Below are 27,742 nucleotides of genomic sequence, written 5' to 3'. Positions count from 1 at the left end.
TTACCTCACTTGTCCCCCACATGATCTGCGTCATGTACCAAATCACCCCTATTGCCTCTTCATATTCATTTACTTAAATACAGAAATGTCCACAGTGAGTTAGCAGTTATCTTTAGAAATATATAACAATATTCTCCAATGGATAGAAACATTGCAAGAATATTTAAAATGGATTTAATATCAGTTAAAAATGTAAAACAACAGGTCATCCAGTTCTCTGCATTGTATAGACATCATCTCATACACCTTGGGGTTCGATTTTGATCTTTGGTTGGCTGACTACCGGAGCTTGTGGTCTGGCTGAGGATGCTGACTGGCGGAGGATGCTGACTGGTGGAGGATGCTGACCGGCGGAGGGTGCTGACCGGCGGAGGGTGCTGACTGGCGGAGGGTGCTGTCTGGTGGAGGATGCTGACTGGTGGAGGGTGCTGACCGGCGGAGGGTGCTGACCGGCGGAGGGTGCTGACTGGCGGAGGGTGCTGACTGGCGGAGGGTGCTGACCGGCGGAGGATGCTGACCGGCGGAGGGTGCTGTCTGGTGGAGGATGCTGTCTGGTGGAGGATGCTGACTGGCTGAGCATGCTGTCTGGTGGAGGATGCTGACTGGCGGAGGGTGCTGACTGGCGGAGGGTGCTGACTGGTGGAGGGTGCTGACTGGTGGAGGGTGCTGACTGGCTGAGCGTGCTGTCTGGTGGAGGATACTGACTGGTGGAGGGTGCTGACTGGCGGAGGATGCTGACCAGCTGAGTGTGCTGACTGGTGGAGGGTGCTGTCTGGCGGAGGATGCTGACTGGTGGAGGATGCTGACTGGCGGAGGATGCTGACCAGCTGAGTGTGCTGACTGGTGGAGGGTGCTGTCTGGCGGAGGATGCTGACTGGTGGAGGATGCTGACTGGTGGAGGATGCTGACTGGCGGAGGATGCTGACTGGTGGAGGATGCTGACTGGCGGAGGGTGCTGACTGGCGGAGGGTGCTGACTGGTGGAGGGTGCTGACTGGCGGAGGGTGCTGACTGGTGGAGGATGCTGACTGGCGGAGGGTGCTGACTGGTGGAGGGTGCTGACTGGCGGAGGATGCTGACTGGTGGAGGATGCTGACTGGTGGAGGATGCTGACTGGTGGAGGATGCTGACTGGTGGAGGATGCTTACTGGCTGAGCGTGCTGACTGGTGGAGGATGCTGACTGGCGGAGGATGCTGACTGGTGGAGGATGCTGACTGGCTGAGCGTGCTGACTGGTGGAGGATGCTGACTGGCGGAGGGTGCTGACTGGCGGAGGATGCTGACTGGCGGAGGGTGCTGACTGGTGGAGGATGCTTACTGGCTGAGCGTGCTGACCGGCGGAGGATGCTGACTGGCGGAGGGTGCTGACTGGCGGAGGATGCTGACTGGTGGAGGATGCTGACTGGCTGAGCGTGCTGACTGGTGGAGGATGCTGACTGGCGGAGGGTGCTGACTGGCGGAGGATGCTGACTGGCGGAGGGTGCTGACTGGTGGAGGATGCTGACTGGTGGAGGATGCTGACTGATGGAGGATGCTGACTGGTGGAGGATGCTGACTGGCTGAGCGTGCTGACTGGTGGAGGATGCTGACTGGCGGAGGGTGCTGACTGGCGGAGGATGCTGACTGGCGGAGGATGCTGACTGGCGGAGGATGCTGACTGGCGGAGGATGCTTACTGGCTGAGCGTGCTGACTGGTGGAGGATGCTGACTGGCGGAGGGTGCTGACTGGCGGAGGATGCTGACTGGCGGAGGATGCTGACTGGCTGAGCGTGCTGACTGGCGGAGGATGCTGACTGGCGGAGGGTGCTGACTGGTGGAGGATGCTTACTGGCTGAGCGTGCTGACTGGTGGAGGATGCTGACTGGTGGAGGATGCTGACTGGTGGAGGATGCTGACTGGTGGAGGATGCTGACTGGCGGAGGGTGCTGACTGGCGGAGGGTGCTGACTGGCGGAGGGTGCTGACTGGCGGAGGGTGCTGACTGGCGGAGGATGCTGACTGGTGGAGGATGCTGACTGGCTGAGCGTGCTGACTGGCGGAGGGTGCTGACTGGCGGAGGGTGCTGACTGGCGGAGGGTGCTGACTGGCGGAGGATGCTGACTGGTGGAGGATGCTGACTGGCTGAGCGTGCTGACTGGCGGAGGATGCTGACTGGTGGAGGATGCTGACTGGCTGAGCGTGCTGACTGGTGGAGGATGCTTACTGGTGGAGGATGCTGACTGGTGGAGGATGCTGACTGGCTGAGCGTGCTGACTGGCGGAGGATGCTGACTGGTGGAGGATGCTGACTGGTGGAGGATGCTTACTGGCTGAGCGTGCTGACCGGCGGAGGGTGCTGACTGGTGGAGGATGCTGACTGGCGGAGGGTGCTGACTGGCGGAGGATGCTGACTGGTGGAGGATGCTGACTGGCGGAGGATGCTGACTGGTGGAGGATGCTGACTGGCTGAGCGTGCTGACCGGCGGAGGGTGCTGACTGGCGGAGGGTGCTGACTGGCGGAGGGTGCTGACTGGCGGAGGATGCTGACTGGTGGAGGATGCTGACTGGCTGAGCGTGCTGACTGGCGGAGGATGCTGACTGGTGGAGGATGCTGACTGGCTGAGCGTGCTGACTGGTGGAGGATGCTTACTGGTGGAGGATGCTGACTGGTGGAGGATGCTGACTGGCGGAGGATGCTGACTGGTGGAGGGTGCTGACTGGTGGAGGATGCTGACTGGCGGAGGATGCTGACTGGCTGAGCGTGCTGACCGGCGGAGGATGCTGACTGGTGGAGGATGCTGACTGGTGGAGGATGCTTACTGGCTGAGCGTGCTGACCGGCGGAGGGTGCTGACTGGTGGAGGATGCTGACTGGCTGAGCGTGCTGACTGGCGGAGGATGCTGACTGGTGGAGGATGCTGACTGGTGGAGGATGCTTACTGGCTGAGCGTGCTGACCGGCGGAGGGTGCTGACTGGCGGAGGGTGCTGACTGGCGGAGGATGTTGACTGGTGGAGGATGCTGACTGGCTGAGCGTGCTGACTGGCGGAGGATGCTGACTGGTGGAGGATGCTGACTGGCTGAGCGTGCTGACTGGTGGAGGATGCTTACTGGTGGAGGATGCTGACTGGTGGAGGATGCTGACTGGTGGAGGGTGCTGACTGGTGGAGGATGCTGACTGGCTGAGCGTGCTGACTGGCGGAGGATGCTGACTGGCGGAGGGTGCTGACTGGTGGAGGATGCTGACTGGCGGAGGGTACTGACCGGCGGAGTGTGCTGACTGGTGGAGGATGCTGACTGGCGGAGGGTGCTGACTGGTGGAGGATGCTGACTGGCGGAGGGTACTGACCGGCGGAGTGTGCTGTCTGGTGGAGGATGCTGACTGGCGGAGGATACTGACCGGCGGAGGGTGCTGACTGGTGGAGGATGCTGACTGGTGGAGGATACTGACCGGCGGAGGGTGCTGACTGGTGGAGGATGCTGACCGGCGGAGGGTACTGACCGGCGGAGGGTGCTGACTGGTGGAGGATGCTGACTGGTGGAGGATACTGACCGGCGGAGGGTGCTGACTGGTGGAGGATGCTGACTGGTGGAGGATACTGACCGGCGGAGGGTGCTGACTGGTGGAGGATGCTGACTGGTGGAGGGTGCTGACTGGTGGAGGATGCTGACTGGCGGAGGATACTGACCGGCGGAGGGTGCTGACTGGTGGAGGATGCTGACTGGTGGAGGATACTGACCGGCGGAGGGTGCTGACTGGTGGAGGATGCTGACTGGCGGAGGATGCTGACTGGCGGAGGATGCTGACTGGTGGAGGATGCTTACTGGCGGAGGATGCTGACTGGCGGAGGGTGCTGACTGGTGGAGGATGCTGACTGGTGGAGGATGCTGACTGGCGGAGGATGCTGACTGGCGGAGGGTGCTGACTGGTGGAGGATGCTGACTGGCTGAGCGTGCTGACTGGCGGAGGATGCTGACTGGCGGAGGATGCTGACTGGCGGAGGGTGCTGACCGGCGGAGGGTGCTGACCGGCGGAGGATACTGACCGGCGGAGGGTGCTGACTGGTGGAGGATGCTGACTGGTGGAGGATGCTGACTGGCGGAGGGTGCTGACTGGCGGAGGATGCTGACTGGCGGAGGATGTTGACTGGCGGAGGTTGCTGACTGGTGGAGGATGCTGACTGGTGGAGGGTGCTGACTGGTGGAGGATGCTGACTGGTGGAGGGTGCTGACTGGCGGAGGATGCTGACTGGCTGAGGATGCTGACTGGCTGAGCGTGCTTACTGGCGGAGGATGCTGACTGGCGGAGGATGCTGACTGGCGGAGGATGCTGACTGGCGGAGGGTGCTTACTGGCTGAGGATGCTGACTGGTGGAGGATGCTGACTGGTGGAGGATGCTGACTGGCGGAGGATGCTGACTGGCGGAGGGTGCTGACTGGCGGAGGGTGCTGACTGGTGGAGGATGCTGACTGGCGGAGGGTGCTGACTGGTGGAGGGTGCTGACTGGCGGAGGATGCTGACTGGCTGAGCGTGCTGACTGGCGGAGGATGCTGACTGGCGGAGGATGCTGACTGGCGGAGGGTGCTGACCGGCGGAGGGTGCTGACCGGCGGAGGATACTGACCGGCGGAGGGTGCTGACTGGTGGAGGATGCTGACTGGTGGAGGATGCTGACTGGCGGAGGGTGCTGACTGGCGGAGGATGCTGACTGGCGGAGGATGTTGACTGGCGGAGGTTGCTGACTGGTGGAGGATGCTGACTGGTGGAGGGTGCTGACTGGTGGAGGATGCTGACTGGTGGAGGGTGCTGACTGGCGGAGGATGCTGACTGGCTGAGGATGCTGACTGGCTGAGCGTGCTTACTGGCGGAGGATGCTGACTGGCGGAGGATGCTGACTGGCGGAGGATGCTGACTGGCGGAGGGTGCTTACTGGCTGAGGATGCTGACTGGTGGAGGATGCTGACTGGTGGAGGATGCTGACTGGCGGAGGATGCTGACTGGCGGAGGGTGCTGACTGGCGGAGGGTGCTGACTGGTGGAGGATGCTGACTGGCGGAGGGTGCTGACTGGTGGAGGGTGCTGACTGGCGGAGGATGCTGACTGGCTGAGCGTGCTGACTGGCGGAGGGTGCTGACTGGTGGAGGATGCTGACTGGTGGAGGATGCTTACTGGCTGAGCGTGCTGACTGGCGGAGGATGCTGACTGGTGGAGGATGCTGACTGGCGGAGGGTGCTGACTGGTGGAGGATGCTGACTGGTGGAGGATGCTGACCGGCGGAACGTGCCAACTAGTGGAGCGTGCTGATCAGCGGAGCGTTTTTAAAAATTCGTTCACGGGATGTGGGCGTCGCTGGCGAGGCCGGCATTTATTGCCCATCTCTAATTGCCCTTGAGAAGGTGGTGGTGAGTCGCCTTCTTGAACTGCTGCAGTCCGTGTGGTGACGGTTCTCCCACAGTGCTGTTAGGAAGGGAGTTCCAGGATTTTGACCCAACGACGATGAAGGAACGGCGATATATTTCCAAGTCAGGATGGTGTGTGACTTGGAGGGGAACGTGCAGGTGGTGTTGTTCCCATGTGCCTGCTGCTCTTGTCCTTCTAGGTGGTAGAGGTCGCAGGTTTGGGAGGTACTGTCGAAGAAGCCTTGCTGCAGTGCATCCTGTGGATGGTACACACTGCGGTTGAGGTTCTCCCAATCTCATGAGAACAGCCAGCTGCATCTGTCCAACACTTACTTTTCCCCACCAGCTATCCTTTTGTCTTTCAATTTATGTCAAGCCGTAGACACATGGAGCGGGGTGGGGGGGAGGTGGGGGGGGTGTGAAATTCAACTTTGGTGATGGTGCGATGCGGGTGGTAGTAGATTGGCCACCCATTATACACCCAGCCTGATTTTTCCTTTCCACTGAAGTCCGGCGGGGTATATAAAGGGTGACCAATCTGCTACCGCCTATTTTGCGCCCCTGCTGAAGTTGAATTTCACCCCCATTAGCTTGAGGAAATAAAAGAAAAGTGTTGTAAACAACTTCACAATGCAGTTCCCTCTGAAAGTCTCAGGGATACTGAGAGAAGTTGTGTTGAGATGGTCGGTTCTACTGCTTTATGTAATTGTGTCTAATTTATCTTGTAATTCTCTGACCTAAAGACTTACTTTCCCTGGTCCTACAGATGACTGGACATGTAGCAATGGCCACACTGCCTCTTGACTCCTGCAACATACCTGCCTGTATGATGGTTCATTCAGTGAGCACAGACTAGCAAAGGTTCTTCGGACACAGAATCTTGGCACCAGCGGATTATGGTTTCACAGCCACGATTCTCCACAATGTTGAATTTCGAGTCTCAGCTGTACAACTGTGGAGAAATTTTGATCACAAGTCAACCTCTTTTTCCAAAAGAATGAGAACCCCCACCCCGGCCAAAGTAGAATCAACACCAGGCCACTTTTGCTAATGTCCTAGTGATCAGTTCAGAGGAGCCCAAGGAATCATCCAATCCCCTACCTGCTCAACCACAGTTCAAGACCGCCCATGGTCAAGAGTGATTGAAAGAACAACGTAGAGAATCTTACTTTCAAATATAAAAATGGGGAAGTATAAACAGTACAATACTGTGCAGGGACTGAATTTTAAACCAAAAAGCAATTATCATCTGTAGCTGCTGCCTGTAAATACTATCTACAAAACTGCTGTTGCAAAGACAGTTACACCTTTTTTTTATTCGTTCATGGGATGTGGGCGTCGCTGGCGAGGCCAGCTTTTATTACCCATCCCTAATTGCCCTTGAGAAGGTGGTGGTGAGCCGTCTTCTTGAACCGCTGCAGTCCACGTGGTGACGGTTCTCCCACAGTGCTGTTAGATCGGGAGTTCCAGGATTTTGACCCAGCGACGATGAAGGAACGGCGATATATTTCCAAGTCGGGATGGTGTGTGACTTGGAGGGGAACGTGCAGGTGGTGTTGTTCCCATGTGCCTGCTGCTCTTGTCCTTCTAGGTGGTAGAGGTCGTGGGTTTGGGAGGTGCTTTCGAAGAAGCCTTGGCGAGTTGCTGCAGTGCATCCTGTGGATGGTACACACTGCAGCCACTGTGCGCCGGTGGTGAAGGGAGTGAATGTTTAGGGTGGTGGATGGAGTGCCAATCAAGCGGGCTGCTTTATCTTGGATGGTGTCGAGCTTCTTGAGTGTTATTGGAGCTGCACTCATCCAGGCAAGTGGAGAGTATTCCATCACACTCCTGACTTGTGCCTTGTAGATGGTGGAAAGGCTTTGGGGAATCTGGAGGTGAGTCACCCGCCACAGAAGACCCAGCCTCTGACCTGCTCTCGTAGCCACAGTATTTATATGGCTGGTCCAGTTAAGTTTCTGGTCAATGGTGACCCCCAGGATGTTGATGGTGGGGGACTCGGCAATGGTACTGTCGTTGAATGTCAAGGGGAGGTGGTTAGACTCTCTCTTGTTGGAGATGGTCATTGCCTGGCACTTATCTGGTGAGAATGTTACTTGCCACTTATGAGCCCAAGCCTGGATGTTGTCCAAGTCTTGCTGCATGCGGGCACGGACTGCTTCATTATTTGAGGGGTTGCGAATGGAACTGAACACTGTGCAATCATCAGCGATCATCCCCATTTTTGACCTTACGATGGAGGGAAGGTCATTGATGAAGCAGCTGAAGATGGTTGGGCCTAGGACACTGCCCTGAGGAACTCCTGCAGCAATGTCCTGGGGCTGAGATGATTGGCCTCCAACAACCACTACCATCTTCCTTTGTGCTAGGTATGACTCCAGCCACTGGAGAGTTTTCCCCCTGATTCCCATTGACTTCAATTTTACTAGAGCTCCTTGGTGCCACACTCGGTCAAATGCTGCCTTGATGTCAAGGGCAGTCACTCTCACCTCACCTCTGGAATTCAGCTCTTTTGTCCATGGTCGGACCAAGGCTGTAATGAGGTCTGGAGCCGAGTGGTCCTGGCGGAACCCAAACTGAGCATCGGTGAGCAGGTTATTGGTGAGTAAGTGCCGCTTGTTAGCACTGTCGACGACACCTTCCATCACTTTGCTGATGATTGAGAGTAGACTGATGGGGCGGTAATTGGCCGGATTGGATTTGTCCTGCTTTTTGTGGACAGGACATACCTGGGCAATTTTCCACATTGTCGGGTAGATGCCAGTGTTGTAGCTGTACTGGAACAGCTTGGCTAGAGGCGCAGCTAGTTCTGGAGCACAAGCCTTCAGCACTACAGCTGGGATGTTGTCGGGGCCTATAGCCTTTGCTGTGTCCAGTGCACTCAGCCATTTCTTGATATCACGTGGAGTGAATCGAATTGGCTGAAGACTGGCTTCTGTGATGGTGAGGATATCAGGAGGAGGCCGAGATGGATCATCCACTCGGCACTTCTGGCTGAAGATGGTTGCAAACGCTTTAGCCTTGTCTTTTGCACTCACGTGCTGGACTCCGCCATCATTGAGGATGGGGATGTTTGCAGAGCCTCCTCCTCCCGTTAGTTGTTTAATTGTTCACCACCATTCACGACTGGATGTGGCCGGACTGCAGAGCTTTGATCTGATCTGTTGTTTGTGGAATTGCTTAGCTCTGTCTATAGCATGTTGCTTCCACCTCATATCAAAATACTTCTAGTTACACTTGAAGGAAGCTTATGGGAAATCCAACCTGAAGAATAGAGTCAGCTTACAGTTATATGGCAGCTGAAAATACTCACAACTGTGACCAAACCAAATTTTGCCCGTCTGTTTTCCCCAGTTTGGAAGCAGACCCAAATGGCTATACTGCACTTGGTGAAACAAATGTCGGAAACTGATGTGAGGCCATAATTGTCAAAAGTGCAGCAGAATTAGGGTATAGGAAGCACAATGAATTTAATACTTTGTTTTTCTTTGCAAAAGAACAATTAAAATGAAGTGGAAGCAAAATGAAAAGATTCAATGACACATCAGGTGTCTTTAAGGTGTTTCTTTGTAACGCTGGGAGGTGTTTTGTTTCTTTTTTGCTGATTTTCAGTCCTGAATAATTAGAATAACAAAGGTATAGCCAAGAGAGGCCTTTCTGCCCACCATATAAATACCAAGCTGTGTGTAACAGTTAAACAGTCAGTCAGTTGCTAAGCTAACTGTGAGCTCAAAATGGGAAAGGCAAGGACAACCTTTATATTTTATTTATTATAATTATTCATCAAATGTCTCTTAATTTTCTAAATTAGTGACTGAAAGTGATTTTTGTTCACCACAGATCATCTTTTACGAGGACAGGAACTTCCTGGGTCGGCACTACGAGTGCAGTACTGACTGTGCTGACCTGCACTCTTACTTCAGCCGCTGTAACTCCATCCGTGTTGAGAGTGACTGGTGGGTGCTGTATGAGAAACCCAATTACATGGGATACCAGTATGTTCTGAGGAAGGGAGAATATCCTGACTACCAGCGCTGGATGGGATTCAATGACAACATCAGGTCATGTCGCACCTACCCATATGTAAGTTACAGTTTGGCGGTTTATATGTTCAGTACTGACTGAGGACAAGAAAATAATCACTGTGGTCAGCAATAGAATTTGTGGGTGTCTTCTCTAAAAAATGTTTGCCATTACTCCCAGCCTGTTATCTCTATGTGTTTGCTGTGTCTTGCTGAGATTGCTATTAAGAGTAGTGAAGTTACGCAGGTAGGTTCTCAGGAGTATATTTGTCTGAACATTAGAAAAGAGAATTATGTGTGCCATATGATTTCAGATGCTGCAAATCTTATAAAGCCTGGTTAATTGGATAATTTAGTTGTTTTTATTGATCAAATTTAAGGAGTGCATTATTGGATTGGAACTTTAGAATATGAAAAAGTTTAACAGTTTTGATGCCGAAATGTTCTTGAATAGAACTTGCTGATGGGCATGCAACCATTATTCTTATAGGTTGTAACCCTAACAATTCTGTAAGTCTAGTTGAGGCATGAACTTGAGCTCATCCAAAACTCTGCTGCCTGTATCCTAACTCACACCAAGTCCTGTTCACCCATCATCCCTGTGCTCGCTGACCTACACTGGCTCCCAGTCTGGCAATGCCTCGATTTTAAAATTCCCATCCTTGTTTTCAAACCCCTCCATGACCTCACCCCTTCCTATCTCTGTAACCTCCTCCAGACCTACAACCCTCCAAGATCTCTGCATTCCTCCAATTCTAGCCTCTTACGCATCCCCAATTTCCATCGCTCCACCATTGGTGGCTGTGCCTTCAGCTGCCTAGGCCCTAAGCTCTGGAATTCCATCCCTAAACCTCTCCACCTCCTTACCTCTCCTCCTTTAAGACACTCCTTAAAACTTACCTCTTTGACCAAGCTTTTGATCGCCTGCCCTAATATTTCCTTGTGTGGCTCAGTGTCAAATTTCGGTTGATAATGCTCCTGTTAGGTGCTTTGGGACGTTTTACTACATTAAAAACACTATATAAATGCAAGTTGCTGTTGTTGTTGTTGAAAGCATGGAACTGGAAAAAAAACTATTTGCCACATCAAGTTCTTTCATTGTTCAGAGTGTATATAATCTAACCCAGCCACTTAATCTCTTCAGGTAACATTATGCAAAAAGAAAGCTCTGATCCTCAAAGATAATCCAGCAAAACTCCAAAATGTTCATGTATTCTGACATCCTTATTATTGAACTTGGCTTGTGTTTGATAATATTATGGCCTTTAGCCTCTCCTATCTCTAGACTGAACAGCAGAGTACCACTGCGTGTTGAGAAGTAATTAATTGCCACAGGCTCCAATGAGATGCCTATCCAGATTGATTCTGAAGGAGCGAAGCTCCACAATCTCAAATACTTTCCCCGAGAATCTGTTCCAAATATCTAGTACTCTGTGGGGGGGGTTAGGGGATGGGGGTGAGGTTTCTTCTAATCTCTACTCTCACTGGACATTTAGGCATCTTAAACTTGTGATAAATCACTCAATCTCAGTCCCAAGAACAAAAATAATTCAAATTTTACTCCAGTTAAGAAACCATTCATTTATATAGATTAATTAGGCTCAAATCTTTGCAAACATTTCACTGTTTACAGTATAAAATTGACACATTGTTTGCATGGTGATAACAAGGAAATGACTCAGGAAATGTTACTAAATTGTTTCAGCTTTACTCTCATTAACATATAAGAACTCAACAATAAGCTACTTGCTTTCAACTACCGCCCTTTTCTACATATATACCGAATATATATTTATAGCTGCATCGCTAATATGATCTTATTTATATTACAGTACCGAGGTGGAAACTACAGAATGAGGATTTACGAGAGGCCTGACTTTGGAGGACAGATGATGGAATTCATGGATGACTGTCCATCTGTCTACGATCGTTTCCGCTACCGTGACATTCACTCCTGCCATGTGATGGACGGTTACTGGACCTTCTATGAACATCCCAACTACATGGGAAGGCAGTACTTCATGAGACCCGGTGAATACAGGAGATTCAGTGACTGGGGCGGCTCTTGTGCAACTATCGGATCTTTCAGGCGCATGAGGGACTTCTAGATTGTTCTTGAAAAGAACGATTTTGTCTTGCTGAAATATTTCTGACCATAATAAAATACATTTTGCTTGATATTTTTGAATATAATTCACTTATTTTGGAATCTCCCAGACTGGAACAGTAATTGCATTGAGGAGGATCTCATGCAGAGTATTTTAGCTCAATGATCTCAGCTAATGAAATCATTAAACCAAGGATATAGAAGTAAGTTCTATCCATAAAATTACAATAGGTGGTTGTATATCAGCTGAGCTTCTTTATAATTAATATTCAAAATTAGCTACTATCAAATATCAGTGAAACAGATGTACAGTTCTTTTAGGTTCCAGTGATTATTTACAGCCCTAATCTTCCACGTCACGTTTTACACCAGTTGTAAATGACTGGAAAACCATGTTCACCATAGGCCAGACTGCTATCTAAATATGGCTAGCAATGTCACTGTGCCAAAAATGGATGTTATTCATGGTTATTAATTTGGATCATGGCAGCCTCATTAAATTTCACATTTCTGTTGACTATGTCAGTCAGCTCTATGAGCATAAAATCATAGAATGGTTACAGCACAGAAGGAGGCCATTCGGCCCATCGAGCCCATGCCGGATCTTACTCTAATTGACAGAGTGCCTTGCTATCTATTGTCTTTCACAGAATTCAGTAAAATGTGTCAGACATATTCTAGAAAGATTTGAATAGGCCCATCTTTGTACAAAATGGGTCAATAATTTAAGCAGTCAGACTGTTGCAGTGATTGGTTTGATTTACATTTTTTTCCCATTGAGATCACTGTTCTAGTCAACCAATGTTTCTCTGAGCACTATAGGGGAGATTCTCTTGGGTATGCACCCAGACATATTGGGGTTGATTTTATAATGGTGGTGGGTTGGCAGCGGAGGGGCGAAGGTGCACATGGCAAACCTTACTCATGCTCCCCCTCCACCTCCTGGTCCCCCTTCCCCTCCTGCTGCTGCTCCTCCTCCCCCTCCTGCTCCTGCTCCCCCTGCCCTTCCTGCTCCTTCTCCTTCTCCTGCTCCTTCTCCTCCTTTTGCACCTTCTCCTCCTTCTGCTCCTTCTCCACCTCCTGCTCCTTCTCCCCTTCCTGCTTCCACAAAACATACTGTTTCCGACGTGATCACGTGGTGATTGCTGATGATTAACGTCCTCTCCAGGTTTTGTGCCCGGCAACCAGCCTAATTGACAGGCTGGCTGCTGTCAGGAGCTGCAACGTGGGGGGGTGGTGTGGGGGGAGAAAAAGAGAGAGAGCGAGATATCATTCGGCGCTGGAACAGAAGACGGGGGGTGGGGAGGAGAGTGGAAGATCCGGGGGGAGAATGGAAGATCGGGGGTGAAGAGGGGAAGATCGGGGGGGTGGGGGGGTGGTGAGGGGAAGATGGGGGCATGAAGAGGAGGACATCGGGAGGACATTGGGGAGATGAAGAGGGGAAGATCAGAGAGGGAGACGCTGGACATCGGAGTAGGATACAAAGGTAGGTTCATTTTGTGTTTTAACTTCCTTCTATGATGTTTTATGTAATGTATTTAGTTTCTTCTTTCCTGATCTGGCTCTTCGGCGTGAATCAGAAGCAGTGGGCAAGCCATCCAGGTAAGTAAAAAATCGTTACAATTATTTCATCTGTCACAGGTAAAGTGCCTTAAGTACTGGTACATTTGGCTCTTTAACTGTCATCTCGCCGGCTTTAATTGCCGGTGGGACTTCTGTTTCCGGGTCACCGGCGTGCACACAGGTGGGTCCCTGGGAAACTCGGAAGTCGACGGGTTGGAGTCGGCTTCCGAACCCAAATGGGATTTCCGTGATTTTTGGAGCCCCCCCGCCCCCAACGCACCCGCAATTGCCCCCTAAAATTGAGCCCATTGGATTGCCTGGGCACATTAAATATTGCAAAATCGGCGGGTCAGAGTGCACACTTGTAACGAAACCCACCCAATTGGCTATCCAGTGTGCCTAGGAGAAGACCCAGGAGAATCTTCCTTTATTATGTCCTAGAGCTGGACCTGCATGAGAAGGTCATCTGATCACCACAATCTTCAGAGATTGTACATGGGCATCTCATACTCCAACGTCCCTTTGAATAAAATAAAACATTCTCCTAACCTCCCTTCTTTTGGTGATGATCTTTAAATTCATGGACTTTAGTAACTGGCTCATTGGCCAATGGAAATAACTTTCCCCTATTTAACTTATCAAAACCCCATATGATTTTGAAGACTCCTATGAGGTGTTCTCTTAAACTTCTCTGCTCTAATTAAAATAGCCCCAGGTTCTTTAGTCTCTCCTCAGAACTAAAAGCTCATATTGCTTATATCATCTTAGTGAATGTCTTCTGCACCGTTCCATGGTCTTGACATCTTTCCTAAAGTAAGGTGCCCAAAACTGGAGACAACATTTTAATTGCAACCCAACCAATGAGTTTTTCAGATTTATCATTCCCTCTTTGCATGTGTACCCCATTCGCCTATTTATATCATCCAGATATTGCACCCACTTTTAAAGATTTGTGTCTATGAATCCCTAAGTCTCCCTGCTGCTGTATTCCTTTGAAAGTTTGAGTGTACACAATGGAACCAGTATTTTAAGACTTATAATGAAACATCACCTATCTTATGCGACTGCAATATTCTGTGTTATAATTAACCTCCAATGGGAGACCACCTACTGAACGTGACCAGCACCAGGTTCTGGATGATAGTGTCTAATTGTTTTACCTGGAATTAATGACCTCACTAGTTCCAGGAAGCAGTATTTGGACATAAATTTAGACAATAGAATTTTGTATGTAAAGGAAAAAAAATGACAGGGAACAACTTTGTGGGCTGAATCTTACTTACAAAATTGTCTTTAGAGGTCTTGATTGAAAATCGTTTCCACCTGTACAGTGTTAAGGTGAAGATTCCGAATGTCTATGGCAAAATAAATGGTCTTAGAAGACAGATTCCACTGTACTTCCTAAATTTATTTAAATATATCATCCCACATTTCTCTGTGTTAAACTTCATCTGACATATATCTGCCCAATCTACTAATGGAAGGAGTCTTACAACACCAGGTTATAGTCCAACAGCTTTATTTGAAATCACAAGCTTTCGGAGGCTTCCTCCTTCGTCAGGTGACTCACCCGACAAAGGAGGAAGCCTCCGAAAGCTTGTGATTTCAAATAAAGCTGTTGGACTATAACCTGGTGTTGTAAGACTCCTTACATTTGTCCACCCCAGTCCATCACCGGCATCTCCACAACAATCTACTAACCTATGTCCTCCTGTTTTCGCTTACAGTCCTCTTCACAGCTAATCTTTCTCCCTATTTTTGTGTTGACTGCAAATTTTCATATTGTGTCCAAAGCCCAAGTCTAGATCATTAATATATATTATATTGAGAAGAGCAATGGTCCCAACAGTGATGTCTGAGGTAATATTCCTCTCGTTTACCCCTGGAGAGATAGCATACAGAGAACATTTATCTCATTTCATAACACTCACTCATACAAAACAAGCTGGGGGCACAATAGCAACGGGCACAGTAATGTCCTGCTCACTCCAATTCAAGGTGCACCTCAGAAAGAGTACTGTCAGCAGAAACACCATACAAACTAAGCAAGCAAAGCCCTGGCACCAGGAGAGAAGTGGTCTGGGCACATGCGACCTGTTTCGAATGCTCTGGCGGTTGCTATCATCTACCTAAGTATGTTCTGCTCATTGGCCAAGGATTGCAAAGCTACCAAGAGAGAAGTAGGACAGATGTGGTCCAGGGAATGTAGAGTGTGAGGTTGAGGAAGGTGCCTGGCTGATTCACAACTCACAAGAGGAGGCGCAAGTGGAGGGCAGGGCAGGAGAGAGGACTGATGAGGTGACTTTCCTACTGTAGTCAGGCCCTTATTTTTGTGTTGTCCGAAAATATTCATATTGTGTCCCAAACCCAAATCCAGATTATTAATGTATATCTTATATTGAGAAGAGTAATGGTCCGAACACTGATATCTGGGACCATCACTATTTACACCTGTGCTGTCCAAAAACAAGCATCAACCACTATTCTCTGTCTTCTGTCCTTCCTACCCATGCTACCACATTCCCTTTAATGCCGTGTGCCTTAATTTGGTCAAGGCACATCCTGTGGAGCACTTTATCAAAGGGCTTTTGAAAATTCATATAAACAGCATCCACTATTTCCTTTGTAATAAACTCTGTTGTTTCCTCAAAGAATTCAATTAAATTTATCAGATGTGACTTGCATTTCACAAATTCATGCTGGCTGATCTTAATTAACCCATATATTTTTTGGTCAGATAATGCAGTGTTACCTTTAGCCGATGGTGGCATCTTGGGCATCTGCACCCATTTCCCGCCCCCCCCCACCACCGACAAAGAGGCCTCCAGAACAATCAGTGCATCCAAAATGGATACTATGGCTACTTATGTAGGTGTCAGGATACAGGACCAGGCTGTCCACACACCTGCTGTGGCAATGCAACCTGTTAATAGCCCTCCCAGGACTCAGAGACCTTGAGATGAAAGCCACCTCTGAGCCAAGAGGTTCACAATATCACAGCTCAGCCAAGCAACACTGGCATCTCTGGCTTCCAGGTATAATCTCAATGCAGCATCAGCATAGGCTTAAAAGTAGCACAGAGAGGCATAGTGGCAGTAAGAAGCACTCTGTAAATATCTACGTGCATGGTAAAAGCACTTTGTGAATTGAAGTTCAGTGTTCTGAAGTTAGTCCGATTTTTGTTTTTTTTCCATTTGATGGGATGTTTGAGGTCAGTTTGCAACAGGATGCAGCGTTTCTTCTATTCCTCATTACTGTCAGCCTTGTCTCATTGGTAGCACTCTTGTCTCTGAGTCAGAGGTTGTGGGTTCAAGCCCCACTCCAGAGACTTGAGCACATAATCTAGGCTGACACTTCAGTGCTGCACTGAGGGAGTGCTGCACTGTGGGAAGTGATGGGGTGTTCTCCCCAGTGTCCTGGCCAATATTTAACCCTCAACCAACATCACTTAGAACAGATTATCTGGTCATTTTTCTCATTGCTGTTTGTGGGATCTTGCTGTGCGCAAATTGGCTGCCTCATTTTCTCCATTAGAGCATGACGACACTTCAAAAGTACTTCATTGGCTGTAAAGCACTTTGGGATGTCCTGAGGTCATGAAAGGAGTTATATAAATGCAAGACCTCTCCTTTACTGAACCATTGCTTCCTTAGGCGGATCTCTTCTAAAGACATCGTTGAAGGAACAGCAGGTTCTATAGAGTTTGGTGGAAGGATATCTTCTAGTTTGTCCTCCTTTGATGTAGCCTTATCCTATGTGCCTCTCTCATTTCCTCTTCCACCTATTCTTGTTCTGCCTCTGTTGTAAAGACATATATGGCAATGGCCATAGTGAGCCCCCTGATAAGGCTCAATGACAGAAGGGAGGGAAGCAGAAGATTTCCCTGAAACTGGTAAAAGGCAGCCTGCAGAATCTTTTCTTAGTTGTAAGCTGAGAAAAGATTTTTCTGATCACTAAGTCAAAACTGTTTTAAACAAACTTTGTGGACATTCAAAGCTAGTGAACTCAGCGACTTCCTGGTTTGACAAGTCATGCAGGTAATCACCCCTCCTTTCTCCAGGTTTATCGTAAGTCAGGTGCAGTTCTGGCGTAAATGGTGGAATTTCTGGGACAGCAGCTTTTGCCTTCATTATCCTGTCATTTGCAAACATACTCCACTTTGGAGATGGATACATTTCTACCAGCAGCCAATTCTATCAGAATTTAACATGTATCTTAGTTTTAGACTCCAGCATTACACATCAGCATGTGGCTTGACAGTGAATACAATGGGCCAGATATGGTGACCAGCTTGTGCTGACTTTGTTTCTTTCCCATCTCAGCCACTTGGGTCAGATCTAGTTGGTTGTATTATACTTTGGGTAACAAATTTTGGCATCATGACTGTTACTAAAGTCCAGAATGATCTCCGGTATGGGAAGCACAAAAGGCTCATTTATTTCACAGGACAATTAAAATGACATGGATGCAAAACAAAAAGGATCATTGACACATCGGGTGTCTTTCAGGTGCTTTTTCAGCAATCATAGGATATGTTTTATTCCTATTTTGCTGACATTGAGCTCTGGAGCATTTAAATTACAAAAACATTGCTGGAGTGGCCTTTCTGTCCAACATATAAATACCAAGCTGTAGGAAGCAGTGCTACGTTTAGTCAGTTATTTGTTAACTGAGCACTAAAATGGGAAAGGCAAGACTAATTTTTATTTTATAAATTATATTCTAATCATTACATATCTTTTAATTTGCTAAATTATTGATTCAAGTTATATCTTTTTTCCACAGATCATCTTTTACGAGGACAGGAACTTCCAGGGTCGGCACTATGAGTGCAGTTCTGACTGTGCTGACCTGTCCTCTTACTTCAGTCGCTGCAACTCCATCCGTGTTGAGAGTGACTGGTGGGTGCTGTATGAGAGACCCAATTACATGGGATACCAGTATGTTCTGAGCAGAGGAGACTATCCTGACTACCAGCGCTGGATGGGATTCAATGACAGCATCAGGTCATGTCGCACCTACCCACATGTAAGTGACAGTTTTGTGATTCGTGAAGGCGATGCTACTTGAGAGCTAAAAATGGTCACCAACCTCAAGTATTGGGCTTGTGGGTGTTATCTGTGAAATTTCTTTCTCTTCTAGACTGTTATGTCGACGTGTAAGCTACATTTAGCTGACTTGATTTTTGAAATAGTTATTAATATTTACAGTTTAGGTCATAATAATACACCTACTTAAACTTTAAGAAAAGGAGAATTCTCTGCCTTGTGTTTTTTCAGACTGCATTATAAAAATCTGATTATTTAATTGAATGATTTAGTTCATATTCGTCAGATATTAAGAGCTGAAAACCAAATGATTGGATTGGAGTTTTAAGATATATGAAGATCATATGCTACTGGGCTGGCATGTTATTAGATAGAACAGATCAGCCATGAGATCACAGATCAGCCATGATCTTATCAAATGGCGAAGCAGGCACGAGGGGCTGAATGGCCTACTCCTGTTCCTATGTTCCTATGTTCCATTCAGTGCCGTGGGATCTTTGAAACGTATAAATCTCATTGAAACATATAAAATTCTGATAGGGCTGGATGGACTGATGCAGGGAGGATGTTTCCCCTGGGTGGGGGGTCCAGAACGAGGGGTCACAGTCTCAGGATACGGGGTAGGACATTTAGGACTGAGATGAGGAGAAATTTCTTCACTCAGAGGGTGGTGAACCTGTGGAATTCTCTACCACACAAGGCTATGGAGGCCAAGTCACTGAATATATTTAAGAAGGAGCTAGATAGATTTCTAGACACAAAAGGCATCATAAGAACATAAGAACATAAGAAATTGGAGCAGGAGTAGGCCAATCGGCCCCTCGAGCCTGCTCCGCCATTCAATAAGATCATGGCTGATCTGATCCCAACCACAAATCTAAAGAACACAAGAAGTCGGAGCAGGACCCGGCCACATAGCCCCTGGGCCCTCTCCGCCACCCACAGGGCATTGACCGATCCGAACTCAGCTTCATGTCCAATTTCCTGCCCGCTCCCCATAACCCCTAATTCCCTTTACTTCTAGGAAACTGTCTATTTCTGTTTTAAATTTATCTAATGATGTAGCTTCCACAGCTTCCTGGGGCAGCAAATTCCACAGACCTACCACCCTCTGAGTGAAGAAGTTTCTCCTCATCTCAGTTTTGAAAGAGCAGCCCCTTATTCTAAGATTATGCCCCCTAGTTCTAGTTTCACCCATCTTTGGGAACATCCTTACTGCATCCACCCGATCAAGACCCTTCACAATCTTATATGTTTCAATAAGATCGCCTCTCATTCTTCTGAACTCCAATGAGTAGAGTCTCAATCTACTCAACCTCTCCTCATATGTCCGCCCCCTCATCCCCGGGATTAACCGAGTGAACCTTCTTTGTACTGCCTCGAGAGCAAGTATGTCTTTTCTTAAGTATGGAGACCAAAACTGTATGCAGTATTCCAGGTGCGGTCTCACCAATACCTTATATAACTGCAGCAATACCTCCTTGTTTTTATATTCTATCCCCCTAGCAATAAAAGCCAACATTCCGTTGGCTTTCTTGATCACCTGCTGCACCTGCATACCAACTTTTTGATTTTCTTGCACGAGGACCCCCAGATCCCTTTGTACTGCAGTACTTTCCAGTCTCTCGCCATTAAGAAAATAACTTGCTCTCTGATTTTTCCTGCCAAAGTGCATAACCTCACATTTTCCAATATTATATTGCATCTGCCAAATCTCCGCCCACTCACCCAGCCTGTCTATATCCCCTTGCAGGTTTTTTATGTCCTCCTCACTCTCTACTTTCCCTCCCATCTTTGTATCATCTGCAAATTTTGATATGTTGCACTCGGTCCCCTCCTCCAAATCGTTAATATAGATTGTAAAGAGTTGGGGACCCAGCACCGACCCCTGTGGAACACCACTGGTTACTGGTTGCCAGTCCGAAAATGAACCATTTATCCCAACTCTCTGCTTCCTGTTCGATAACCAATCCTCCACCCATGCCAGAATATTACCCCCAATCCCGTGATTTTTTATCTTAAGTAATAATCTTTTATGTGGCACCTTGTCGAATGCCTTCTGGAAGTCTAAATACACTATGTCCACTGGTTCCCCTTTATCCACCCTATACGTTATATCCTCGAAGAACTCAAGCAAATTTGTCAGACATGACTTCCCCTTCATAAAGCCATGCTGACTTTGTCCTATTAAATTATGCTTATCTAAATGTTCCGTTACTGTCTCCTTAATAATAGACTCCAAAATTTTACCCACCACAGATGTTAAGCTAACTGGCCTATAATTTCCAGCCTTCTGCCTACTACCCTTTTTAAATAACGGTGTTACATTAGCAGTTTTCCAATCTGCCGGGACCTCTCCTGAGTCCAGGGAATTTTGGAAAACTATCACCAAAGCATCCACAATCCCTACTGCCACTTCCCTCAAGACCCTAGGATGGAAGCCATCAGGTCCAGGGGATTTATCCGCCTTGAGTCCCATTATTTTACTGAGTACCATCTCCTGAGTGATTTTAATCGTATTTAGCTCCTCCCCCCCGAGGGGTATGGGGAGAGAGCGGGAATATGGTATTGAGATAGAGGATCAGCCATGATCATATTGAAAGGCGGAGCAGGCTCCAAGGGCTGAAAGGCCTACTCCTGCTCCTATTTTCAATGTTTCTATGCTTCTAACTGACTGACAGGCATGCTATTGTTCCCAATCATCATACCCCTAACAGACTTACATTTAAAGCTCTGAGAGGGACTACCCCTATTAAGAAACCGGCCTTCTCTACAGGCTAAAATCAGTACTGATTTATCTTTGTTATAAAATTTAATTATATAAAATTAACACAATAGCTGCATGGTGCCATGAAGACTACAGCATAATGACTGGTTTCACTAAATTCTCTAAGCCTTGTTCTGGTTGGTAATAATATCATCTGAACCCGGGTACCTCATTTTCTAGATATAAAAAAGATTAATTTACAACTGAATCACAAATATGATCTTATTTCTATTACAGTACCGAGGTGGAAACTACAGAATGAGGATTTACGAGAGGCCTGACTTTGGAGGACAGATGATGGAATTCATGGATGACTGTCCATCTGTCTACGATCGTTTCCGCTACCGTGACATTCACTCCTGCCATGTGATGGACGGTTACTGGACCTTCTATGAACAACCCAACTACAGAGGCCGTCAGTACTTCATGAGACCCGGAGAATACAGGAGATTCAGTGACTGGGGCGCCACCAATGCAACCATCGGATCTTTCAGGCGTATGAGGGACTTCTAGATTGCTGCTGTAAAATATGATTTTATTTTGCTGAAATGCATTAATAATAAAATCTCCTTCACTTAATTGTCCATCGTCTTCATTTATTTTGGGATTTTCATGAAAAACGGTAATGATGTCTGGGAGTCTCACGCAGAATATTTTACCACAGTGATGTGAACTAGTGAAGATGTTTTAAAAGAAATAACCAATTATATAGAAATAAGTGACAATAAGATGCATATTATTTGAGCTTTATTTATTATATTTAATGTGTGAGATTCTCAATAACATTCTGGACGGGCAGCATCACTCTTCTTGGATATATAATTAGGGATTGAAACTCCTCTGTTACTTTTAACACGCTAGTTAACACATTTGTGCCAAATTTCTGTGTGCGTTAATTTAAGTCGTTAACTTGTAAAATAAATAGGCTATGACTTTGTTAAAATAATGTAAATGGTAATTTGGCATGTGCTCTTTAACCAGTGAGCTTAATGATGTGCACACAGAGAAATTCTGATCTCTTACAGTTAGAATCTCCCATCTAAAACAAAAATATATCAAACACAACATTAAAGTCAGATTCTAGCTGAAACCTCAGAAAGAATGTTAATCTGAAAACACTGTTCCTGCCATTTGTACCAGGAATGTGTGATAATAAAAGAGCTGGTGATTTATTTTTGGATATCACACAAGGTTCTGTCAATTATAATTTAATTAATTACAAGCAGACATAACTGATGTTCTGGGTTCAAATGATTTCCTTCAGGTCAATGACAAGGCCAATGACAAATGACTGTTCATGGTTTTCAAAGGGCGGGAGTGATTTATTCAAGACTTTCAGTATTGGGGATTCAACATTTTTTCCACCCCATCTCAGCATCAGGCATACACTGGTGATATATAACACAGGTTAGATGCTCTACCATGGAGCAATATGGGGCCCCTGGTAAAACTCACGATAATGTAGACAAACTGCACACAACAGTTGCATCAGTTTTATTTAAGCATAGTATATTGTGATATGATTTGCTTAATCATTAATGCAATGTGTAAACATTCTACGGGCCTATTTCTTCATGCATTTTACTACACATTTGTGGTTTGATGGATTGGGGCGGGGGGGAAGGGCCTGTGCAGGGTTGCGGAGGACCCTTGAATGCCCAGGGCCCCAAGAATTCTTATCTGGCTCTGCAAGAACAAGTACTAAATGGTCAGTAATTTTTGTTTTTATCTTTTCAAACTTTTAGCACACACTTACACAGCAGGTTCAGTCAGTTAACATACTATTCACATGGGAATTCTTACGGTGAAATTTACAGGGATGTACCAGGCTGCCTGTGTTTGATTGTCATTTTATGAGAGAAGCAGGGTGCAGGATCCAGGATGTAGGAAGCACAAAGGACCAGCAACTCTCATTCTTTGTTTCTTTTTCTATAGAATAATTAAAATGATATGAAAGGAAAATAAACAGTGACACATCAGGTGTCTTTCAGTTCTTCCACTATAATGTACATGACATGTGTTGTCTTTGTTTTTAGCTGTCTTTTAGTTGTGAAGCATTAGAATAACAAAAGTTCTTTCCAGAATCCTGTCCAACATATGAAGTTGCACAATGCTACATTCAGTAATTTGGTTAACTCAAAATGGGAAAGGCAAGGCCAAACTCTTTAATTTTCTTCAATACAATTGATTCAATATCTGTTAATTTGTGAAATAATTGATTTAAATTATGTCTCTTTTCCTCAGATCATCTATTACGAGGACAGGAACTTCCAGGGTCGACACCATGAGTGCAGTACTGACTATGCTGACCTGTCCTCTTACTTCAGCCGCTGTAACTCCATCCGTGTTGAGAGTGACTGGTGGGTGGTGTATGAGAAACCCAATTACATGGGATATCAGTATGTTCTGAGGAAGGGAGAATATCCTGACTACCAGCGCTGGATGGGATTCAATGACAGCATCAGGTCATGTCGCACCTACCCATATGTAAGTGACAAATTGATTTGTGTGCTGTTCACTGATTGAGGACCAGAAAATGGTTACTGTGCTCAGTAATTGAATTTGTAAATGCATATAGAGTACAAGGTAGTCATGCTCACACTGTATAGTGCTGGTCACAGCCTGAGGACTGCATCCTAGTCACCGAGACACAAGGGGGACAGACATTCAAGCAACATTGTAGAGAAGAGCCAATAAGCTGATACCTAGCAACAGAGATAAAAAGAGCAAACTTGAAAGTACTTGCATTGATATAGCACCTTTCATGACTTAAAGATGTGCCAAATGTTTCACAGCCATTGAAGTAGTTTTAAAGTGTAGTACGAATACACAGGATCTGCTCAGATGAGGAGGAACGCGATGGACACCTACAGACGCTGAAAGACGCCCTCGTAAGAACGGGATATGACGCTCGACTTGTCGATCGACAGTTCCGACGGGCCACAGCGAAGAATCGCATAGACCTCCTCAGAAGACAAACACGGGACGCAACCAACAGAGTACCCTTCGTCGTCCAGTACTTCCCCGGAGCGGAGAAACTACGCCATGTTCTCCGCAGCCTTCAACATGTCATCGATGACGACGAACACCTCGCGAAGGCCATTCCCACACCTCCACTACTCGCCTTCAAACAGCCACCCAACCTCAAACAGACCATCGTTTGCAGCAAATTACCCAGCTTTCAGGAGAATAGCGTCCACGACACCACACAACCCTGCCACGGCAACCTCTGCAAGACATGTCAGATCATCGACACGGATACCACCATCACACGAGAGGACACCACCCACCAAGTACATGGTTCATACTCCTGTGACTCGGCCAACGTTGTCTACCTCATACGTTGCAGGAAAGGATGCCCCGGAGCATGGTACATTGGCGAGACCATGCAGACACTGCGACAACGGATGAACGGACACCGCGCAACAATCGCCAGACAGGAGGGTTCCCTCCCAGTCGGGGAACACTTCAGCAGTCAAGGACATTCAGCCACCGATCTTCGGGTAAGCGTTCTCCAAGGCGGCCTTCGAGACACACGACAACGCAAAATCGTCGAGCAGAAATTGATAGCCAAGTTCTGCACCCATGAGGACGGCCTCAACCGGGATCTTGGGTTCATGTCACGCTACACGTAACCCCACCAGTGAGGAGAAAAAAAAGTTATCTGTTTTTAATATTCTCTCTCTCTCTGCCATTTGGGTCTCTTTCTCTCTGTCTGTGTAATTTGACACAATGTATATTCAGTGTACTGGGACGTACTGTTCTCTGTGGCTAATCTGTCTGAACACCAACGACACATTTTGATTGGTGTGATGGTGTCCCAGCCTAATATAAGATATGCGATTTGAGAACCTTTCACTCATTCACCTGACGAAGGGGATAATCTCCGAAAGCTTGTGATTTTAAAATAAATTTGTTGGACTATAACCTGGTGTTGTAAGATTCCTTACATTAGTGCAAAGCTAGGAATACGACTGTTTAATTCAATTAATTAAATATTCTTAATATTAAATATTTAGAACCAAAACCCAAACTGAGAAATTACAGGATGGAACTTGCCATATGTTATTGGTTTTACTGTAACGGCTTTGTGAATTAAATAAAAAAGAGAAACCTATGTACGGTCTACCAGCATAGAGAGATTTAACCTCAGCCTGAAGAGAAATAAAACAGAACCTTAGTCAAATTAAGTAACCAACAAGTATCCATTTGGTTAGCAAGAATCAGTCCTGAATTTATGTTATGAATATTTCACTATATTGCAGTACAGAAATAGCTGCATGATCATAAGGCTATAATGTAATTAAATTTGGAAGATTTTACAACATCTCATCTTTCATCTTGTTTTTAATAATATTATCTGCACCTCTTGAAAAACTCCCTCTCCCCAAGGTATATCATTTCTACATATTACTGAAATATACATTTATAGCTCATCCAAATATGATCTTATTTCTATTACAGTACAGAGATGATTCCTACAGACTGAGGATTTACGAGAGGCCTGACTTTGGAGGACAGATGATGGAATTCATGGATGACTGTCCATCTGTCTACGATCGTTTCCGCTACCGTGACATTCACTCCTGCCACGTGATGGACGGTTACTGGACCTTCTATGAACATCCCAACTACAGAGGCCGTCAGTACTTCATGAGACCCGGTGAATACAGGAGATTCAGTGACTGGGGCGGCTACAGCTCAACTATTGGATCTTTCAGGCGCATGAGGGATTTCTAGATTGTTCTTGAAAAACATGATTTTACATGTTTTGTGGACATATTTTAGAATATAAATAAAATACCCTTTACTTGATTATCCCTCATCCTAATTCATTTATTTTTAGATTTTCATTAAATTGTACAAAACAGTAATGGTACCTGAGAGTCTCATGCACAACTTTTTACCACATTGATCTTAACTAATGAGCATCTATAAAGTAAAAAACTATCAATGTTGAAATAAATTTTGTCCATGATATTTATAATTTAAAATACCAATTCCATGAAAGAGCGACTGAAAGTGTAAGTCATATTTAATGAGGACTGCTTCTCCCACAAAGAGAATGGTGAAGGACATGAAATCTTTATGCCCCTTTGTAACTTTCTGCTCCCACATAGTCAACTTATTGAGACTCCTAACTTAGTGTCATCTGCAAACTTGGATATATAATTCTCTATTCCTTCATCCAAGACATTGATATATATAGTAAAAAGCTGAGGCTCCAGTACAGATCCCTGGGCAACACCGCTTGTCACATTCCACCAGTCAGAGAACATTCCCTTTATCCTTAGTCTCTATCTCTTTCCTCCCAACCAATTCCCAACCCATGTCGCAAGGTTATCTCCAATTCCGTGAGCTTTTATTCTTGCTAACAACCTCTTGTGCGGAACCTTATCAAATGCCTTCTGAAGTCCATATGGACCACATTCACAGACATTCCCCTGTCCACCATGTTGGTGACCTCCTCAAAAAATTCAACTAGATTAGATAGACAGATGTACCTTTCACAAATCCATGCTGATTCTCTCTGATCCGCTTACACTTGTTCAAGTGCTCAGTCATTCTGACCCTGATGATGGACTCCAGTAACTTCCCCACAACTGACATTAAAATGACAGATCTATAGTTTCCTGGCTTTTCCCTCCCTCTTATCTTAAATAATAGACTCCTCCAACTTATCTATCATCCCAACCATATCCATCACCAATGCATGCCTATGAGATCAATAATGCTGAATCATTATTTGTGTGAAGGTTGAGCCCTTGAGATCTGGGTCTCTAGGTTTCTCAGCAGAGGGCAGTTGTTTCTCCACCCTCCATGAAGGAAAGGCACTCTCCCTCTCTTCCACTCCCAGGTCGTCATTGTAACTATTGCTTGGAGCTTCATCCTGTGAAATCCCTTCGGAATCACTACTTCCTCCCAAGTGGGCGTCTGTGGTGGCGGAGCATGTAAGTTGCCATTATGGAGTTGGTGAAGGTGGGAAATTGTGCAGCTTGAAGCACCCAGCTTCTCCTCTAGCCAGTTCTCCTTTTCCTCCAAGCCATTGCCTGGGATGTTAAAAACATTAAAGCTTCTTTAACTGTGTAAACAATCATATGCCTCTTTGAGAAAACAATGGCTGCGTCAATACCTATTTAAATACTTTGAAATTCCACATGAATCTGAAGCTTACTGTGCTCTCTCTAGCCCTGCCTTTACCAACCTTCTCATGGCACTTAACTTTTACTTCTCCATCTCCCAGCGCCTCACCTGTGTGCCTTCCAACAAATCTTCCTCCTCATGTACACTCAAACTTCACAAAGCATGTGTTCCTCCTCCCATTGTGTTTCGTTGTTTCTGGTTGTGCTTAACCTTTTCCTTCGCAAGGACAGAACACAGCAATGAAGGAATCTGAGTGGCAATTACAATTCACCCAGGTGTCTGCATCCATCCCATGATTATAATGCCTGCAGGTGGCGGCTCCCATTGAACAGCTCTTCTTTAAGACCATGGCAGGCAAATTGGGTTTGGATAGTGCTTTGGAGTTAACGAGGTGCAGAAGTCACTTGTGAATAGTGCAGGTTTCCTTTCACCCAGTAAATGGCACAGAAAGAGTATGATAGGTAAGGGGGGATCATGCTTTTTTCACTCTTACAGGATGTGCATGGGGAATAATTCCTTCACTTATCTTGGCAAACATTGTGAAGTTATTAAATCTCTCCCTGCATTGTGTGATAGGTCGTGGGGTACTGGAGGTTGCACTGACAGCCTCTGCCACCTCCCCCGATAATGTTTGTACCCGAGTCTTATGGGGCTTTATGTTCTCAGTGCCCAGGAGTCAGTAACTTCTCGTCCTCACTTCAGGGAGCAGAATCCACAAC

The 27,742-nt window shown here is 46.8% G+C and overlaps 4 protein-coding genes across 4 annotated transcripts; 3 read left to right on the top strand and 1 right to left on the bottom strand.

The window, feature by feature from the left end:
- Positions 1 to 238: 238 nt before the first annotated feature.
- LOC137324038 (mucin-4-like) lies at positions 239 to 6,188 on the bottom strand. The gene is made up of 4 exons (XM_067988209.1): positions 6,122 to 6,188; positions 4,395 to 5,273; positions 2,797 to 4,291; positions 239 to 2,183 (listed from the first exon to the last, which is right to left on the bottom strand). The coding sequence occupies exons 1-4, from the start codon at positions 6,186 to 6,188 to the stop codon at positions 239 to 241; spliced, it is 4,386 nt and encodes a 1,461-aa protein (XP_067844310.1).
- A 181-nt stretch (positions 6,189 to 6,369) lies between these two features.
- On the top strand, positions 6,370 to 11,502 carry LOC137324037 (gamma-crystallin S-1-like). Its single transcript, XM_067988208.1, has 3 exons — positions 6,370 to 6,393; positions 9,213 to 9,455; positions 11,227 to 11,502. The coding sequence occupies exons 1-3, from the start codon at positions 6,370 to 6,372 to the stop codon at positions 11,500 to 11,502; spliced, it is 543 nt and encodes a 180-aa protein (XP_067844309.1).
- A 5,941-nt stretch (positions 11,503 to 17,443) lies between these two features.
- On the top strand, positions 17,444 to 21,392 carry LOC137323864 (gamma-crystallin S-1-like). Its single transcript, XM_067987878.1, has 3 exons — positions 17,444 to 17,458; positions 17,850 to 18,092; positions 21,117 to 21,392. The coding sequence occupies exons 1-3, from the start codon at positions 17,444 to 17,446 to the stop codon at positions 21,390 to 21,392; spliced, it is 534 nt and encodes a 177-aa protein (XP_067843979.1).
- Positions 21,393 to 23,102: 1,710 nt separating this feature from the next.
- On the top strand, positions 23,103 to 25,619 carry LOC137323863 (gamma-crystallin S-1-like; the record flags this gene model as incomplete). Its single annotated transcript, XM_067987877.1, has 2 exons — positions 23,103 to 23,366; positions 25,344 to 25,619. Coding segments are annotated over 2 exons (540 nt in total), but the record flags the coding sequence as incomplete, so codon positions are not given.
- Between the last annotated feature and the right edge of the window lie 2,123 nt (positions 25,620 to 27,742).

Source organism: Heptranchias perlo, chromosome 7, assembly GCF_035084215.1.
Source record: "Heptranchias perlo isolate sHepPer1 chromosome 7, sHepPer1.hap1, whole genome shotgun sequence".
NCBI lineage: Eukaryota > Metazoa > Chordata > Chondrichthyes > Hexanchiformes > Hexanchidae > Heptranchias > Heptranchias perlo.
Note: the sequence above shows the minus strand (reverse complement) of the source record. Positions and strands in the feature narration are given on the sequence as shown.